The sequence below is a fragment of the Pelecanus crispus genome, chromosome 12, assembly GCF_030463565.1.
Source record: "Pelecanus crispus isolate bPelCri1 chromosome 12, bPelCri1.pri, whole genome shotgun sequence".
NCBI classification, from domain to species: Eukaryota; Metazoa; Chordata; class Aves; order Pelecaniformes; family Pelecanidae; genus Pelecanus; species Pelecanus crispus.
The window spans coordinates 1,061,631-1,080,262 of NC_134654.1; the positions used below are offsets into that span (position 1 = coordinate 1,061,631).

At 52.5% G+C, this 18,632-nt stretch overlaps 1 protein-coding gene across 2 annotated transcripts in view; it reads left to right on the forward strand.

Annotated features, from left to right (window-relative positions):
* MNT (MAX network transcriptional repressor) overlaps positions 1-18,632 on the forward strand; it is a 45,648-nt gene that overhangs the window by 6,746 nt on the left and 20,270 nt on the right. The window contains exons 2-4 of one of the 2 annotated variants that reach the window (XM_075719912.1): positions 10,064-10,640; positions 14,039-14,080; positions 14,804-14,915. In XM_075719912.1, coding sequence (XP_075576027.1) covers positions 10,064-10,640; positions 14,039-14,080; positions 14,804-14,915 — 731 coding nt within the window. The remainder of the gene's footprint in view (positions 1-10,063; positions 10,641-14,038; positions 14,081-14,803; positions 14,916-18,632) is intronic. The other variant, XM_075719913.1, reaches the window with a different exon arrangement.

The window sequence follows — 18,632 nt, forward strand, 5'->3', positions numbered from 1 at the left end:
AATAAGGAGTGTTTTGTACTGAAATCAGGTCTGTCTTATTGCAGATGGTACGATTCACTCTACTCGCCGGTTAAAGATTCCCTTGGGCTTTCCCTGTCCTTTGGCCTCTGATCTTTTTCGTAGCGGCATCTGATAGCCTGATGTGTATCTGGTGGTAGCTCATGAGAGCCTCCGGGGTGGCAATAACCCTGCAGAAGGCGATGGACGGGCCACGTGTTAGCGCGTGGCTTGGGCCTGGTGCATAACACAGGCGTGCTACCAGGAACTGCACCGGAGCGTCCCTGGACGGTGCATTTGTGTTTCTGTACGTAGAAGAGGCAAGGGACAGAGGGAGGCTGTCCGGAGTGACCCCAGCAAGGCACATGGTTCCGCTTAGGCTAGTGAGCCTGGGCTAGTGGGAGATGCTGGGAAAGAGATCAAACCCGTTTTCTGCGGTAGCAGTCTCTCCCACCTTTCCAAAAATCACCGGGTATGAACAGCACCATCTGATTGCACAGTACGAAGTTCTGGTCGCATTCTTTCCTTCCTGTACCGATTTAGCTTGTTAGAAGTGCGTCCTTGCTCATAAAGTCTCCAGACCAATCTCCGAGTATTTGTGCAGCTCAAAACACACCAGGTTTTCCCACTGCAGCACAAAATACTCCCCGGTTCAGTCGACCCCTCGCATCGGTGCAGTCACGTCACCACAAGAGAAGGTTTGGGAGGACTCGGCGGCACCTCGCGTAGATCATTTGGCGATCCGGGTGCTGTCAGGCAGTCAGGCAGAGCAGGGATCTCCCTCTGGAAAATCTCCTGCTACCAGCTGACAGCTTGAAGCGTTCAAACAAGTCTGGTACTCTGGTTTTGATTAGCTTTGTTCTCTCTGATTAAAATTGCAGTGGCCAGTTGGCAGGATCTTGCTAGCGAGGACCTGCTGTAGCGTTAGGTGTGACGTAGATTGAGCTCTTGTCAGTTTGCAGGAAGCTGAGTGACCGAAGACCATACCGAGCATTTTTGATGCGGAACGCACGTCTAGCGTGTGCCTGGACCATCGGCAGAGGATGCTGTAGGTTCAAGGTTTTTGTTGTGAAGGTGGGCAGAATCGCAGCGATGCTGTAATATGTGCCTGCCCCGAGAACCCGCTCTTCCTCTCGGGGTACCGGCACGGCAACTCCGTGAGTTAGATGGTAACTTTGGGAAGAGCCTTGCTCTGTGGCTGGGAGCAATGTCTGTGAGAACTCCGAGATGGCAGCGATAGCTGCCCTGGCACAGCCAGCTCGGGTGATCGAGGGAAGCTTCTGGCTCCTGTGCACGTGTAGCGTGCTTTGACGGGCAGATACCCTTGGGTTCTTATCTCCTTTTCTGCCTCGAGTACGGAGATAGGATTCTGAAGGGTAATCTGCACGTTGCCATCCATTTCCTTGAAAGGAGAGCTGACTGGTGTGAGCAGCCTGTGAAAACAACCCCCGGCAGAGCCCCGGGGTGAAGGTGCAGCAGTGGGCTGTTCTCCTCACGGGGATCGAGGAACATTACGTGAACTGGTGTCGAGCAAATACGCTTACCTAACAGGCTTGTAAGGAACCCACAGATCCGGTTTTGCCATGACTCAGTGCGTGACACGAAGTCATTTACCCCGTCTTTGCTTCAGTTGCTAGCGTGTGCAAAACAAGCGGTGCGTTGTCTGACTTAAAGAAGTTTGCAGACCGCTTGCGTCCCGAGGGTCTGAGACCTGCTTGCGAGGGGGGGATGAAGCGGGGTCTTGGAGTCTCTTCTGCGGGCACGTCAAGCGTCTGGGCTTTTTGTTTAAGAGTACATAGTTTGTTTATAATATGGTTTATTAAGTCAGCTCATGTTTATCATTGTTTTCCGACCAGCGCATTTAAAGCACATCATCGTTCGCTGTGTTTGGGCAGACATCGGTGTGGCACGCTGTCCTGGGGCCAGGAGGGGAGACAGCGGGTTCCTCGTGTGCGTCGGAGTAGGTGGGGTCGGATCCTGCCTGTCGTCAGTGCAGCTTTTTGCTCTGGACTGCGACGCAGCAGCTGTTCAACTTGCAAATAACGGCTTATCAGAATTGGTCTCCTTATTTCTTAAAAGCGACGATGCCCAATGGAAAAGCATTGAGCCAGCATCTCCTATAGAAGCGGCTCTGCGGGTTGTCTGCCCAGGTGCAGCTCCTCAGACGATGGAGCAGAGTCAGGAGCCGGTGGTGTGCTGCTGGTGCCCGCTCCGCCTGTCAGAGCCGGTGCTTTTCTGCACTTCATCCTGAGCTCGGCAGAAAGGCGCAGCGAGGGGTTTACGTCAGTCCAGCCTGCCAGGCTCCGGTGCTGCAGCAGCGACAGCGCGCGGCAGCGTTATGGCTTGAAGGCGCTGGGGTGCTCTGCGTATATAGAAGGCTGTCCACGGTGGTTTTATTTTTTTTAGCAGCCTTGATCGGTTTTCTTTTCCTTTGTAGTACTGCTAAATCCTGGCCCTTTCTTCCTTTCTTCTGTCCACTGAGAGTTAGTAGTCACTAAAACGCAGCTAAAATGACTATCTGAAGCTGATTCAGGGTTTCAGTTAAACACTGGAATAGCATGTTAAAGCACAATGTAAATTATCCGTAGAGATTTGAGAAGCTGTTGCTTTCAGAAACGTCTGCCAGGTATTCTTTAGTTACGGGGGATTCTTCTTTGGGCCTGGGGAGATGAACTACAAGATTTCTTGAGGGTCTTTTCGACCTTCCTTTCTGCGTTCCAGGAGCCGCGGTGGTTTTGTTGAAGGGAAATAATTCCTCGTAAGCCATCTGTCTCCATAGAGTAGGCATAAAGTGCGTCTGCACCCCAGATTTTGTCAGGCAAGAAGATCATCTTGTCGTTTCTCTAATTTGTTTCAGGTCTGGATACAGAGGTCACTTCGATTTCTAAGAGCTACAGATAAGCCTGTCATGCTGAAACCACTAATGGTCTGTGTTGGTGGGCGCTGAGGAGGGATAGTTTGTGTGAAGGCTGATTTTCCTTTGTTGCTGCAGATACAACATAAACGTGTCATCATCCTCTGGCTGAGAAAATGGAGATTGAAGTATTTTTGTTATTAATATTGATTGGTAACATCGTCTGCAGATCAAGTATGAAGAGCGTGCGGTGTGCCAGTGCCGGGAGGATAGCTCAGCAGAGGAGTGTCAGGCGGGACCTAGGGTCTTTCAAAACCTTGAAATTGAAATCCCAGGAGGGCTGGCTTAGCTCTCACTCCTCGGGAGTGTATCCCGAGCTTCTGATTTCTAATGGCGAAGCATTGCAGTGTCCTTTGTGAATAGCGCGCTTTTAAAATGAGGTTTAGTCTTGAAGAATACAATGTTTGCTGCTCAGTCTGTGTCAATGGGAAGGAAAATGGGATGTCTTGGTAGCAGGCTGGAACCCGAACGCAGGGCCTGGATGAGCAGCAGCAAGTGAGCGCTCTCGCTGGAGAGCTGTCAGGTGCCTTGCAGCCGGCTCTGTCCCACGGCCTCCCCGGTGAGGGGCTGCTGCAGCCGCCGGCACAGCCGGGAGCCCGGCGGGTTTCGGGGAGAAGTGCTGTGCTCGGGGCTGCCAGGTTGCTGGCGGAGAAGTGGCGGAGGGAGGGGAGGGATGCTAAACAGTGGTTTTAGTGGGAGAGAGAAGCTGGGCCTGTGTTGTGCCGTTGTCAACCAAAATTCAGAGGGGCTGAGAGAAAGGGGTCGCAATTTGAAAGCGGTCTCAGTCCTCCAGCTTGTTTCCAGGCACTTGAAAGCGCCAGCGGCTGTTTGCTGGCCCAGCCTCTCGTGTCAGCAGCCGTAGCCGTGACTCAGAGCCTGGCTCGGGCTGCGCAGTGCCGGTCTCCAGTACTGCTGACTCGGTTCTTATCTCCCCGTTCCTGCTTCTCCCCTGCGGAGTCTGGGACCTGCAGAAACAGAAGCCAGCCTGCAGGCTCCAGCCTGCCCTTCCTCTCAGCGTGGCCGTCCCCCTCCCCAGGCACGGCTGGGCCAGCCTCAGGAATGGAAAAAAAATCTGGAGGCTCCTCCTGTCCCCGGCACTTTCCTGGCATGAAGAGGAGTGACTCCCGTGGGTGACGCTGCTGTAGAACCGGTGTGAGTGGAATCCAGGGCACTCTTCTCCAGGTCTGTAGTGGTTTGCGGTATGCAATATAAGCTCCCAGAAGCACCGAATGGTTCAGAGAAACGCTTCAAACTATTCAGAAAATGACACCACGGAACTGCCATTGCCTAACTGTTCATGAAGTAACGTTCCCTCTCTGTCCTGGGGACGGACCTTTCAGCGTACATAGAGATGTAGGGATGCTTGATTATGCAAAGGCACATGCCGTTGATAAATTCTGAGTACTGACGGTGTCCCTGGTAGAAAACAGGAGCATTAAAAAGGGCATTAAAGTACCGTAAAGGCACGCTCGTGCAGCGCCCTTGCGGCACGATGTAGGTGGGAGGCTCGGTGATGCGGTGGGAGGCTCGGTGACGTACCCTGGCCACTGCCGGGCTGTGCTGCTGGCCCGGGAGGCACGTGTGGTGTTCTGCCTGCACGGCTGCTCCCTTTGCTGGCAGCGCTTGCCGTTACAGATGGGTGGCATTTCCAGGGCAGGCAAAAGGGAGGAGATAAATTTAAACCCGACAGATTATTAGGTAACAAAGTTAAGAGTGCCTGGCACTGTGTATTCCTGGACCATCGGGGCCCTAAAATAGCAGCAGTCCACCGGTCAGGAGCGCTGACCCTGTTTCTGTGTCCTCCTGTGACAAGATTTGCTGTTCGTCCTCTTGCTGCCGGCGTTGCTGTTGTCTCCTTTACGGCGCGCTGCCTCGGTGGCTTGGCCGGGAAGCGGCGGTCCCCCGCTCTTGCGACGTGGGCCTTTTGGCACAGGGTGAGGTTCCTTGTCCCCTCGTGCCTCGGTTGCGGTTCTGACCCCCTGAGGGTTCGCAGGGCTGGTTCGCTCCCTTGAGACATTCAGTCCTCAGTCCCTTTTATGAGAGTGTCCGGAATGAGTGGAAATTAGACATAATTTTGGTGTGCACCTTCCAGTTCAGCTGTCCCTCTGAGCCCAAGAAGATGCCCTAAGCCTCGTGTGTTTTTCCCACGCTGGGCTTGCAGAAGCTCACGCAGCGAGCGCGCTGCACGTGAAGGCGTGAGCCGCGCGCGTGTCTGAGCTGCTTACCGTTCGTTGCTTTTACCTGTATCCGTGAAGGAAAGCGGGTGAACTTACTTCGTACGGAAAAACAAAGAGCCCTAGGGGGGCTTTTTTAAAGCGCGTCTTGAGTTTGTTTGCAAGGCGTGAGTACAGGTGAGCGGGGGACAGGGATCTTCGTAGCTCGGTGGAAGCGTTTCTGTCCTGGAGGGGGGTGTGGGGTGGGAAGAGGCGGCTTAGAGACCCTTCAGTCCTCTCACTGGCAGGAGGGGTCGACAGCATGGTTCCTTTTTGCCTGCGGATGAGTCGGACGCACAGGACAGCGGCTCACTGGTGTCAGATTTTTGCTAAAAATCCCTTGAAATAAACTCTTTAGCTCAAGGGAGCTCAAGATTTGCAACACCAAAGGCCTTGTTGGCAGCTTGTCAGCAGCCTGAGGGCTGCACCTGCTTCGCAGAGACATTTACATAAATATTTCTGATCAGTGATGCACTCTTGTAACCTTACTTTCCTGTTCTCTCGGCTTCCTTGATGAATGAAAATTACTTGTAGGAATTTCACTGCCGACTCCTGCTCGTGAACTGGAAAGCATTGCGCAGACCTCGGCTGCAGGTCTCCTTTCTAGATCCTCCGCTATCGCGGCGTTAGCTCCAGAAGCCACCGCAGGAATGAATTCGGCATGGGCAGGTTCTGCCGTCCTCACCAGACCTCCAGCAGTGCCGGGAGCTTCCCTTAATCGACTTCTTTGCTGCTGCCCTCCCGCCCGGCACGGTGCAGTTCTATGTCTGGGTGGAAGTTGTGCGGTCTTTCGTCCGGCGGGGGCTGGCGCCGGGTGGGCGTCCGGGACGCTCTCCGTCTCCCGAGGCCAGCTCCCTGTGCCGCCCCGGCGCTGGCTGCGGGGCCAAACGCGCACAGAGAAAACACCATTAGTCAGCAGGTCACCGGGGTTGAATTTCCTCGTGCGTTCTGTGCCAGGGCCATCGTGTTGGCTCTGGCTGCGAACCAAGCAGCAAAGTGGAGCAAAAGAATTGCGGACAAAGGGCTTTTATTTATTAGTTATTAATCTTGTTCAATTGAACCAGTCCGAAATCGTCGGTAGCTAAGATTTATGTTATTTACATCAGGGGATTCCTGCTGGGGTTTTTGCCACCATGCCCTGCTTTACTTCTTCCTTTAAGGAAATGTTGGTAATTACTCTGAAATATTTTGAGAAAATACAGAGAAATACTGCATTCAGACTCTGAGCTTCTGTTTAAACAACCTCACGTTTTGGAGCCAGTCAGATCTTGAGCTCACTTACCCTCCTACTTGGTGCTACAGGAGTTGAATTAAAATTTTGGATTTGAGTCTTGGGCAATCACGGGAAAAGCGCTCTTTGGATGTGAAACCCTTCCAGGTCACTGAATTTCGCGTGGTGCCTTCCCAGGTGCTGCAGCCTCAGAAACTGGAGATGCAGCCCCAGTGCTGGAGCTCGATGCGGGTGTTGCTTTTTCCTCGTGTAGGTGCTGGACAGTATTTACCCTGTCAGCTGGGTGCTTGACCTCGTTCCTGGCCTCATGTGGCATGTGTGTTCGGGCTGTTGCTGCAGCTGAGTGTTGAACTGGGGCTGCTAAGGTTTAGAATCATAGAATCATCGAATCGTTTAGGTTGGAAAAGACCTTTAAGATCACCCAGTCCAACCATTAACCTACACTACCAAGTCCACACTAAGCCAGTCAAGGGTAGACCAGACTGAACCATGTCCCCAAGTGCCACCTCTGCCCGTTTTTTGAACACTTCCAGGGATGGGGACTCCACCACCTCTCTGGGCAGCCTGTTCCAATTCTTGACCACCCTTTCTGTAAAGAAATTTTTCCTAATATCCAACCTAAACCTCCCCTGGCGCAGCTTGAGCCCATTTCCTCTCATCCTATCGCTAACTACATGGGAGAAGAGCCCAGCACCCCCTCCCTGCCCCCTCCTTTCAGGCAGCTGTAGAGAGCGATCAGGTCTCCCCTCAGCCTCCTCTTCTCCCGGCTGAACACCCCCAGCTCCCTCAGCCGCTCCCCACCAGCCCTGTGCTCCAGACCCTGCCCCAGCTCCGCTGCCCTTCTCTGGACACGCTCCAGCACCCCAATGTCCTTCTTGTGCTCAGGGGCCCAAAACTGGACACAGCATTCCAGGTGCGGCCTTGCCAGCGCCGAGCACAGGGGCACAATCACCTCCCTGCTCCTGCTGGCCACACTATGCCTGACACAAGCCAGGATGCTGTTGGCCTTCTTGGCCACCTGGGCACACTGCTGGCTCATGTTCAGCCGCTGTCAACCAACACCCCCAGCTCCTTTTCGGCCAGGCAGCTTCCCAGCCACTCTTCCCCAAGGCCGTAGCGCTGCACGGGGTTGTTGTGCCCCAAGTGCAGGACCCGGCACTTGGCCTTGTTGAACCTCACACAGTTGGCCTCGGCCCATGGGTCCAGCCTGGCCAGGTCCCTCTGCAGGGCCATCCCACCCTCCAGCAGATCGACACTCCCACCCAACTTGGTGTCATCTGCAAACTTACTGAGGGTGCACTCAATCCCCTCATCCAGATCATCGATAAAGATATTAAGCAAGGCTGGCCCCAAAACAGAGCCCTGGGGAACACCGCTCGTGACCGGCCGCCGACTGGGCCTAACTCCATTCACCATTTACTCTTCGGGCACTCCTCACTGGCCTCCTCCGCCCCGGGGTCTCGGACGCTCTGCTGCAGGCCAGCTGTGGCTCTGGGCAGAGCTGTTGAGGCAACCAGCGAGCAGGGTTGTGCCAAAGTGCTTTAAAGAAGGTTGGAGGAAATATGATGTACGCTGTCGAAATCCTGGGCTGAAGGGACCTTGAGGAAATCATGTTGTCTGTGAATCAGGGACGGTGACGTGTACCAAAGGTCATTCAGAATCAGGAATAAAAGTTTTGTTCCCGTTAGTGCTCTCTGTTGCTTTTGCACTGTGCCCCTCAAAATCCGAAGCTGGGTGAGAAGGTGGGAGCAGCGGCCGGACCCCTCGGGCGGCGTGCGAGGCCTGGGCAGCTCCGCGGCTGGCGGGGCTACCGACCGGGGGGGCCTTCTCCCCTGGTTCCGCTTGTTGGATTTAATACAGCGGCTTCTGGAGGAGAACTGGGGCTTTGAGCGTAGCCTGGTAATTCCAGGTTGCCGTATACAGGCTTTTCTATCAAATTTCCGAAATACACATTTCCGACTTCAGTGTTTAGGTCGAGCCCAAGCTTCTCCTGTGGACAGGCTCTTTCGGGATGTTTCTTACAGCTCCCTCTGGATTACCTGATATTGGCCGCTGTGGCAGACAGGATACCAGACTGTACGCATCACTTCTCTGATCCCTTGCTTGATGAAGCAGGGGTTTATTTTCCAGATGTTTGTATATTGCTGTGAAGAAGCCCTACCTCCTGGCATGCTGTTGCTGCACCATTTTTTTTTTGCAACTCCTTGGAGGCTGGCAGGAATGGGATCTGCCGAGCTTCATGGGCAGCGCGTTTGGAGATACTTGATTAAGGCTGTGAGATGTCTAGGTGCCAGGGCCACTGGCGCCACAGGACTTGTATAAATAAATTTCATTTGTGCTACGTTCGCACAATTAAAGCCGGAGACCTGGATCGCATTTAATGAGGTTTATTTTGCTAGTCGGGCCACACAGATTTCGTTTACTTTGTCTAGCGTTCTAAAAACATAAGGAACGTACGCACATCAAAGCTAAGCGTAAGAGCTTGAATAGAATCCACAGCAGTAAAGAAGTGCCCTGACGGGTTTGTATCGGTGTGAAGTCCATTGAGCTAAGACTCACGCTTGATGGTATAGAAGAGAGGGTGTTTCAGCCTCGGAAGCCTGCCCTGCCCTGCGCGCGTGGTTGGTTGCGACCAGCTGCAGTCCTGCGGCCGCTGTTGATCTCTCGGCCGTCGGGTGTCCTGGGTCGCTGCTGGGAGAGCTGGGAGCTGGGGATGCATGCCTCACGAGGTTTCCCTGTCTCCTGCACGCTGGCTCGAGTTTAGGAGGCGATCCTGAAATGCACAGTTTTTTCCAGGGATGCTGTTACTCAGGGCTGGTCTCCAGGCTTGTCCTTCCCTCCCTGGAAGCAAACGTCGGTGTTGTCCTAGGGCCAGGGTGTGCTCCTTGGTAGAATGCTCAATAGCTCTTTGCTAATTCGAAAATGGAAAAGGAAGAATTGAAAACGTTGTGGATTGATTTCTTCCGCTATGCAGTAGAGCACAGTGATGTGTTTACGTACGGACGCAAGCAGGGAGGGCTTTGGGAAGGTGCAGAAGTAAGCATTGCTCGGTGCTGAGTCCATTGCTGCGGGCTTGTGCAAGGGCAAGCGGGGTCGGATCCTGCACCTGCACCGGATCCCTCCGAGGAGCGGGCACAGGCTGCTGGCTGCGTCCTGCCACAGCTCCCGAAGGTCCATTAATCTTGTTCAGCTCCGTAACGTTTGCCCTTGGCAGAAAGGCCTTGCGATCTGTGGGTTTGGACCTTGAGAGTGGGAAGGGACTGGGTCAGGCCGTGTCTCTCCCCGCGGTGCTGGGACGGGGGAGGAGGAGGTGGGTCGGCTGGTGTCTTGCTTTTCATCTGCTGCCGCGTTCCTGGCGTCTCCGGAGACATCAGGGTTGCCGCAAACAGCGGAGGAGGCAGGAGTCGCCTCGGCGGCTTGGTCTCAGGGGCTGAATGCGGTGGCAGCGCGTGGTTTACACTGAAACAGTTCGCGCTGGAGTGAAAGGGCCGTGAGCGGAAGGTGCGGCGTGGCTGGGCCGCGGGATGGGGCTGCAGGGGCGCAGGCCCTGCCCTGGGCTCGGGGCGTGCCGTGGGCCGGGCCGTGGGACTCCCGCGGCCTCCGCTTCCCTCTCGGAAAGGCAGGCTGTTAGTCACCAGCCTGAGAGAGGCCTGCGGATGGGGAAGGCCAGGGAAGCGCCATTAATCGCTGTCGGTGTTTCTCTTTCAGAGGAGAATGAGAAGCACGAGAAGCTCCGCCTGGAGAGGGAGCAGGAGCAGAAGGTGGCCGGCAAGGCCAGCGTGCCGCGGGCGAACAGTGCCATTCCCCCGGAGGAGCCCCGGAGCGAACTGCTGGTGCCCATCTCCCCCCCAGCCCCGGCCCCCCCGCCGCCCCCGCCCCTGGCAGCCCCCATTTCAGTCATTCCCATCCCTGTCGTCACCAGCCCTCCCCAGCAAGCAGCCCAGGCCGCGCTGTCCCCGCCGCTCGTACAACGCCACCAGCCCCTCGTAAGCACTCCCAGTGTCACTAAGGAGGCATCGCCGGTTGCGCCGGTCATCCAGAGGCCGCCGGGCCCGCTTCTGCCGGACGGAAAAGCTGCCACGCCGCCGTCGGGCAGCCCGAAGCAGCTGCAGCATTACACGGCGCCGGTCCTGGCCATCTCCCAGCACCATGTGGTTCAGCAGCCCATCCAGCCCCAGCCTCACCAGCCCCTGCAGCACCCGGGAGCACCCCCGCAGCTCGGTGCGCTGAAGCTGGCTCCTGCAGAAGACACGAAACCAAATGAGCAGAAGAAGAGACCTGGAGGGTGAGTGCACCTTGTGTGTGGAGGCTTCTGAGAGGGACCAGACAAAAATGATACCGAAAGCTGCATCGACTCGGAGTAGCTACTGCTTTTGCAAACAGTGGTCAGATCAGAAATACCAAGATCTGTGGATGTTTGGGTGTCTGTTTGGTTTTTTGATAGCAGGGTTTCTTAGCTTGATGGTTTTTATTTTTCCTCCCTGACTACACACTGTAGGATTCTGCACAAGGATTTCTTTTTCCAAGCCAGAACTGTATTAGGAAGCAAGTCCCAGCACTGCCTGTCTGATCTCAGGTGGCATCTGGTATTATGTTTGGCAAAAGCTCTCTGCTTACACTGGTGAGGGAAATCGTGCAGCAATGCTGCTTGCAGGAACTTTCTTGAAAACTGGGATGTGATCTGGGAGGTTTTATTTCCCAGGACAGAGATCACCTTAGCTGCTGTTTCAGTTTCTCAGGGCTCTAAGTGCTAAGGGCCTCCTGCTTGTTCAAAACTCCTGCAGTTGGAAGGGACTGAAGGCTGTTTAATCTGTCCTCACCCTCGGACAGGACTTGTGACTGATGTTGCTCCAGGTTAGTGTTTGTTTAACTTGTTCTTAAGGACTTTGGCTGGTAGAGACTCTGCCTTCTCCTTAGGCGGTTGTTTCCAGACCACAGTATCCTAACGCGTAGTCTGGTATTATTTCTTGTGGACTGGGAGAACAAATCGTTCCCTTTTTTGCAGCAAGCTTCTACCTGTTTCCCTTGGCCCCTCAGTCTTCCTTCCTGCAGGATAAAATGACCTGGATCTGTTCAGTCTTCCCTCCTGGGCCATGTTGTCTAGACCTCTGACCATTCTCCCGACTGCCTGCAGCTGGCAGATAACTCTTCGCAGCGGTGTTTAAAATGGTACGCTCATCCCACGGAGGCTGGGCAGAAGGTTGCTGTGTGTCTCTTGCCTGCTCAGTGCAATAAAGCAAACGTGCCCTGGTTTGAGGGCAGGGGCGGGGATCTGGTCCGGAGTTCAGAGGAGATGCTGCTGACAAAATGCCTGCTGGAGCCTCCCCCTCTTGCTGTGCAGCGTGGCAGCGGCAGCCTTGTCCCGCTCCAGAACGGCTCGGGCTGCCGTGCTGAGATAGACCCGGCAGAGCTGGAGGCCCTGCCAGTCCCTCCGGTCCCCCCGGGCCTAAGCAGGTGCCAGCAGAAGAGGCAGACTCGATGCAGTCCTTTCCGGGCTAGCGACCTGCTCGGGAGAAACGCTTTGGCCAGGGCAAAATGTGGCCTTGCCTTTTGCTCCCTCCTAGACAGAGCTCAGTATTTTGAATGCATCAGAAGGTTGGGAGTGGCAGTTCACTTTCTTGTCCCCAGGTCCTCTGGTCCTTACGGCGTTTGCGTTGAGCTGTGATGCAGAGCCGCTGTAACCCAGCTGTGAGGAGCACGAGCACGGGGCTGTGACTCGGTACCGACCTTCCCTGTGGACGGCCTCCGTGCAGGGAGTGGTAGTTTCAGTGTCATCTTGTGGGAGCAGGAAGAGATGTAAGATGTAGTGAACAAAAAAAAGGGTTTGTAGTGTCCTTTGGGATGTAAAGATCCCAAAATGCGTAGAAGGAAACAGCACAAGTAGTTAGTGATACTTCTCTAGTAGTTAGTGTAACTAGTAGTTAGTGTTACTCCTCCCATGTAGTTAGTGATAGGACGAGAGGAAATGGGCTCAAGCTGCGCCAGGGGAGGTTTAGGTTGGAAATTAGGAAAAATTTCTTCACGGACAGGGTGGTCAAGCATTGGAACAGGCTGCCCAGAGAGGTGGGGGAGTCCCCATCCCTGGAAGCGTTCAAAAAACGGGCAGAGGTGGCACTTGGGGACATGGTTCAGTCTGGTCTACCCTTGACTGGCTTAGTGTGGGCTTGGTAGTGTAGGTTAATGGTTGGACTGGGTGATCTGAAAGGTCTTTTCCAACCTAAACGATTCGATGATTCTATGATTCTAAGTAATGTAGATAAGAATTGGTAAAGATAATGGCCTTTGTAAAATGCCAATATAATTCCTCTAAGAGAGATTGTGATCTTTAGAGCTTGTCTGTAAAATGCTCGGCTGCAGAAACGATAGGTATATTTGTGCTTCCATCAAGCGAACCTGTCCCAGCCGTTGCGTGGGTTCGGACGGGTGAGAGGGGGTTCGGGTGGCAGGGGGGTGCCAGGGAAGGCGCGGGAGGTTCGCTGGCTGAGCCGCAGCCGCCCCGGCAGCGGGCGCTGGGATGGCTGCGGTTGCGCCGCGCGCTGCTCCTGCGCCGTCACGTCGAGCTTTGCTCCCGGGACGTTGGGAGGGCTGTTGTCCCAGCGCCAAGCGCGGCATCACCGCTGTGTCTGTGCCGTAATCTCAGCATTTTACCTTGCGGGATTTCTAGAGCTCTTGGCGTAGGCACAGCAGAAGAACGCCAGTCTGACGCTGAGCGAGCTGCAAAGGTTTCCTGAAATGCATTTTGATGGGTTACCCCAAGGTGCATGCTCCTTGTCTCCCCAGAATTACTCCTTGAGACATAAGCACAGGAAGGATGTCTTTTTCAGCTTGTAAATGTTTCATGGGAAAAAGCTGTCAAATATTTGTTTTTAAATACCTGAATATTTATTAAATATTAACGTACTTCCTGAAATGCTCACCTCAATGTCGGTGTATTTTCAGCCGAAGGCAAATAATTACTTTGCATGGTGTATGGAAGATATTTGAAATCTCCACCTGTCTGCTAATGTACTTTATCACCACTATAGCTGAAAAACTGAGACAAAATGAATTTGTTCGGCTTTTCCTAAAAGTATTCCTCTGATTCAGAGGCTGGGGATAGACCAGAACCCCAAAAAGCAGAAGCTCGCCCTGGTTCTTCCTTTAGCAGTGACTGGAGGATTCCTGGATTACTTCATTCCGTATTTATGCTCAGCTGTGTTATTTCAGGCACAGTAAAAAACTAAAGCGGTTTGAAGTATGTCTGCCAAGTCCCGTACACGTTAATTTGAAACTGCATAAATCTTACCCCACTGGAGTGTAGGCGTAGATCAGAAATGGGTCAGAATCTGGGCTCTCTAGTACTGTATAGATACGTACAATTCATACTTTGTGTCTCTCCCCGTTGTTGATAGTAGCCGTGTCTGTGTATATACACACACGTTACACCTGCTTGTATCTTGTGTGCAGTACATGCGTAATGCTTGTCCCATCTACTCTGCATGCAGAGTATGGATTTGGTCTTGATACAGAATAGGTAGAAATATATATGCAACCAATACTGAAACAGTGGTATCTGAACACCTCTATTGCTTTTTAATATTTACCTGTATATCCTAGACACACACACACTGCTGAAAATACAGGTTGAATGGCAGTAGTTTTAAACCTGACACTGAGTTTATCTTTGTTCTGTTTGGGTTACAGGGTTGGGACCAGGGAAGTACATAATAAATTGGAGAAGAACAGGTGCGTAGAAAGCCAGGGGTTTGATTTTTTTTTTTTTAATTGTAATTCACCTTCCTTTTTTTTTTTTTTTTTTTGGCCTATAGTCTGTCAATATTTGTTTGGCTTTGGCATTTTTTGTTTGTTTGTTTGTTTTTTAACAACCTGAACAAAATTCTTAGTGACTTTTAATGAATCTTGCAGTATTGCTTTGCTTTCTTAGAGCTCAGTTCTGCATCTCTTGCTTTCCGGTATGTTTTACTTAACTGCGTAATTGCATTACGATAACCCTGCAAAGCCCTGATCCTGCAAAGTAAATCCCCACGTGCATAACGGTGTACTTTCTCTTTTGATTTAAAGTAATCAAATAGCCGAGATCAGGGTCAGTATACAGTGTGAATACAGAATAAAGACCAGTTCCTGATCCAAAACTCTTACAAGTCTTAACTAGCTGAATCAGAAATATGGTGCAAGTGGAAGCAACAGCACAGGGAGATGAGATATTTCATTTAAGACTGCACAATGGTTTCCTAACAAAGCTGGGACTAGAATCCAGGCGTACAAGCCCGTAGTCTTTCTGCTGGATTGAGCTGGTTCAGTTGTAAGCATGCAGGTAGTCTCGGTGACTGCTATGCACATGTGCAAGTGCTTTGCTGGATTAAGGCCCAAATTAAGCTCTAGCCCTCTGCTTAATTAATTTCTGGTGTGCACTCCCCCAAGCTGACAAACCACCTCTGTTTTCTTTAGACGTGCACATTTGAAAGAATGCTTTGAGACATTAAAACGCAACATCCCCAACGTAGACGACAAGAAGACCTCAAACCTCAGCGTCCTAAGGAGTGCCTTGCGATACATCCAGGTGCGTATAGCGTTCGGGTTACTGTTGGCTGTCATTGTATAGCACTTTATCTGCTGAGACCAGAGAACGGTGCTAACTTTGCTTAAACCAAGTTACTTACCTTTTTCCTGTGGTGCAAAGGAAAAAGGGGAGAGAAAAATTCCCAGTCCTCCTTCTCCTCCCTTGCGAGCGTTGTCATTTATAAACTCCAGATTTCCAGAACATTTGGATCTTCTAGGAACACTCACGCAGTCTCCTTATGCTAGAAGTTCCCAGCTAACCGCAAGCCATCCATACCAGCGATGGTGATGCAGTGAACGGATAATTCAGATGATCTTAGAGAGGGACATCCAGGCTGTATAAACTTCAGCTGCTCCTTTCTGGACTACGGTGAATTTTAATCCATATGTTTTGGGGAGATTTTCTGTTTGCTTAACCAAAACAGACAGACTTCCATGAAAGTTTTGAATGTCTCAAGTTTTTGATGAGATGGAGGTGTAAGTGCGGGTCATTTGCTCAGAGGCAGGGAAAGACTGGAATTTGGGGTTGCAGTGTGAAGCTCTGGGTGGGTGGGGTACCAAGAATGAGTCTGGGAGAAAGCAAAGGTAAAATTCAGTTGTGGTGTTTGCAGGTTGAGTGAATGGGTCAGTGTTTGCGTATTTATTGTGAAAGTGGTTAATGGTAGCACAGAATAAATTCTTAGGGATGTCTTCTGTGACTGTGCAATCAATAGCATGTAATGTGATTAAAATTCATCTGGAAAATGGAAGAGTTGCTAAATTTATAGTGCAAATGAAGAGAGCCAATAGACCTCATACGTTTTGGCTGGAATAAAGGGTGCTGAGGACTGTTCACTATGGGCTTTTCCACAGTAAAGTGTCATCTTTTTTCCTCGCTTTCTTCCCCTTTTCCTCTGTCTCTCTCAAATAGCATTTCATTCCTGTGTTCAGAAGTACTGGACATCGATCACTTGCATCAACTTTACTTTGGAGAGTCAGTAATTACTGATCCCGTTTCAGAGTTAGACCAGCTCAGCCCTTCTCATTAGTCTTCACCGGTGACTTCCCTTGGAGAGCCTTTGGTTGGGGCAAGTTCTAATGGTACCCAGCCAGTGGAGGATGGCAAACGAAAGGAAAAAACCTGTGTTGCTTAAAGAGGTCATTTTTGGAGGTGTGGTTGTATCGCAGCCTAACAGGCGTTAGGAAAGATCTGAGCCTTTCGTTTGATTTCAGGCAGGCTGGTGTGGGTAGAGGTGAGATTCCATTAGCGGTAAGGGAGACGGAGTGATCGGATCACCCGCCCTCGCGTTCGGGAGTTGAGTCCGGAGGCAGGATGTCAGGAACGGAGCCGTTTCTGGCGTGGTAGCTGATGCTCTGTGAATAGATACAGGTGCGGACTTCTCCGTGAGCAGACTCTGCTCTCTGGCAGCGTTTTTATTCTGTGCTTTTGGAAGACAGCTTAAAATTCTCTTTGAGGATGTTGGTGGGGACAGCTGATCCTCCCCCTCTTCTCTGGATCCTTTGTGAAATGTTTTGAGGCTTAGACGCAATGCAGTTTTGTGCTACCTACGAGCGTATGTACTAACTTCTCTGTAAGTTGCTAGGAATTTAACTCTCGTCACGTCCTCTCTAGGAGGTGTAAGCTGCTTTTGTGATGGTCCAGAAGGTATTCACGGATTCAGAACTGTGTTTTGTTTCCTTTACGTTTCTGCCACTCGGGGTCCATTTCAGTGCCGCCTCTGAATTGCTCGTCCCAGCATGGATCCATCTGGGAATCGGAATGGCTGGGATCAGGTCTGTCGACCCGGCTACTCCGGTGTGCCCATGCTGTTCTGTGTGCCCACCAACTGGGGCTGAAGGGGGTCTCAGGGTGCTGTAATTGCAGCGTATTTAATCATTCAGTGCAGTGAAAATGCAGAAGTTCTGACAGTTAACGTCGCAATATTTGCATCCCGGTGTCAGGGGCTGTCGTACCGTGGGTCGCTGTATCCGCACGGCTCCGGTTTGCCTGCGTGCACCGCAGACTTTGCGGCTTGCTGGAGAAATTCCTGGAGACTCCTCTCAGGTGTGCGGTGCCGGTGTCTCAGAAACTCCCCGGTTGCCCGTGTTCCCTCTGGGCTGGCTTCGGGGAGCGCGCAGGGAGCAGCCCTCAACTTCTCCCACCCATTTTCAGTGCAGAGAAATGAACATTCTTGTCCAAATGTCTCTCCAGCTTCCCACTCGCAGGCGGCCTTACGGGTAGTGGAGCTGGATTTGTGTTGGACACGTGGGGTCGGGGTGCCGCAGGAGCCGGCAGGCTGCAGGTGGGGTGCAGGAGGTGCGTGCAGGAGCAAAACCCGACCAAAGCCCCGACGCCGGGTGCTGCGGGCGCAGCGGCAGCTCGTCTGCCGGGAGTCTGCCGGGAGAGCTGCCGGGAGAGCTGCCCTGTTGCCGTGAGGGCCCAAGCGCGGCCGCAGCACGGAGGCGGGTCGGGTCGGTCAGCCAGCCACGGCGGCGAATGTCATGGTGACCTCGGGCCCGTCCCGGCCGCCTGCCCTCCCCTCCAGCTGGCGGCTCCCGTGCCAGCGTCCGCCTCCACGTGTGCAGCGAGCACGTGGCGAGCGCCCAGCCCCTGCGTGGCGGGACCTCCTCGCTGGCGCGGCGTCGGCTGCTCGCGGCGCCTCGCCTTCTCCTCCTCTCGCGGGGCGGTGAGAGCGTCTCGGGCGGCTGCTCGCTCGGGTTCGCAAGCGGCGGGGAGTATCCCGAAAGCGGAGTGTTTTCCTTGGCGGCGGCTTCGCCGTGGGGCTGCGCCTGGATCGCAGGATGCGGTTGCGCTAAAAATTTGGGTGCTCTGTTTATTTGCCTGAATAAAACAGAATATTAGGAGCCTGATTTGAATTTTCAGAGTTCAAAATTAGAAATTAATTTTTTTATTATTATTATTATTATCACTATTTTAAATTCAGTTTGAATTTAGCTTCGATCTGTCTCAACAAAAATAACATGCATGAGTGTGGGGATGGGATGAGCCGCCCGCAGATGACACTCGCCTCTCCCCAGGGGTTTCGGAGCGTAGGTGGGACTGTAGGACTCCTCTTACCAGCTAAGGGGGGTGAGATGGATCCCAGCCTCATCTGCGGACAGGAGCACAGAGTTGGTCATGATTACAAGAAAACACAAAAGAAACATTGCCTTCTTGGCAGCAAGCGGCACGCCAGACTCGGTGTTTCACTTGACAGGCTTGGTGCTTACCTCTCTCTCCCTTGAAAAGAGAACAGGGGAATTGTACAAAAGAGATTTGAAAGTAAAACCTCTTATTCTCAATATAGCTAAGTAGTTTTTCACTAAAGGGGGAAAAAAGACAGCAAAAAACCAAACAGAAATGGGTCTTGCAGAGGAGGAGTGCAGCGTGCCGGCCCTGCAGCTCTGCTTAGCTGATCTGCACCCGCAAGGAGTATGACAGTGCACTAATGGTTGCCGCCTCTCTTCCTCCAAAATCCTTTTTCCCCGTTCCAGCTGGAACTTCTTAGAAACAGGCTGTTTGTTTCCTTGGCTGGGTTTGAATATTTGTATCTGCATCAAATCAGATAAGCCAGAAAGTTAAATTCCAAACTTCCTATGGAGCTGTCATTTTAATTTATCCTTGGAGTTGGGCTCATACTCTGCAACAGTAAATTAGAATCTCTGCAATTAAACACACTGTTGCACAAAGGAAATTAGGCTGAACGCAGCTGGAAGTTAATAATCCTGTTAAATGGGG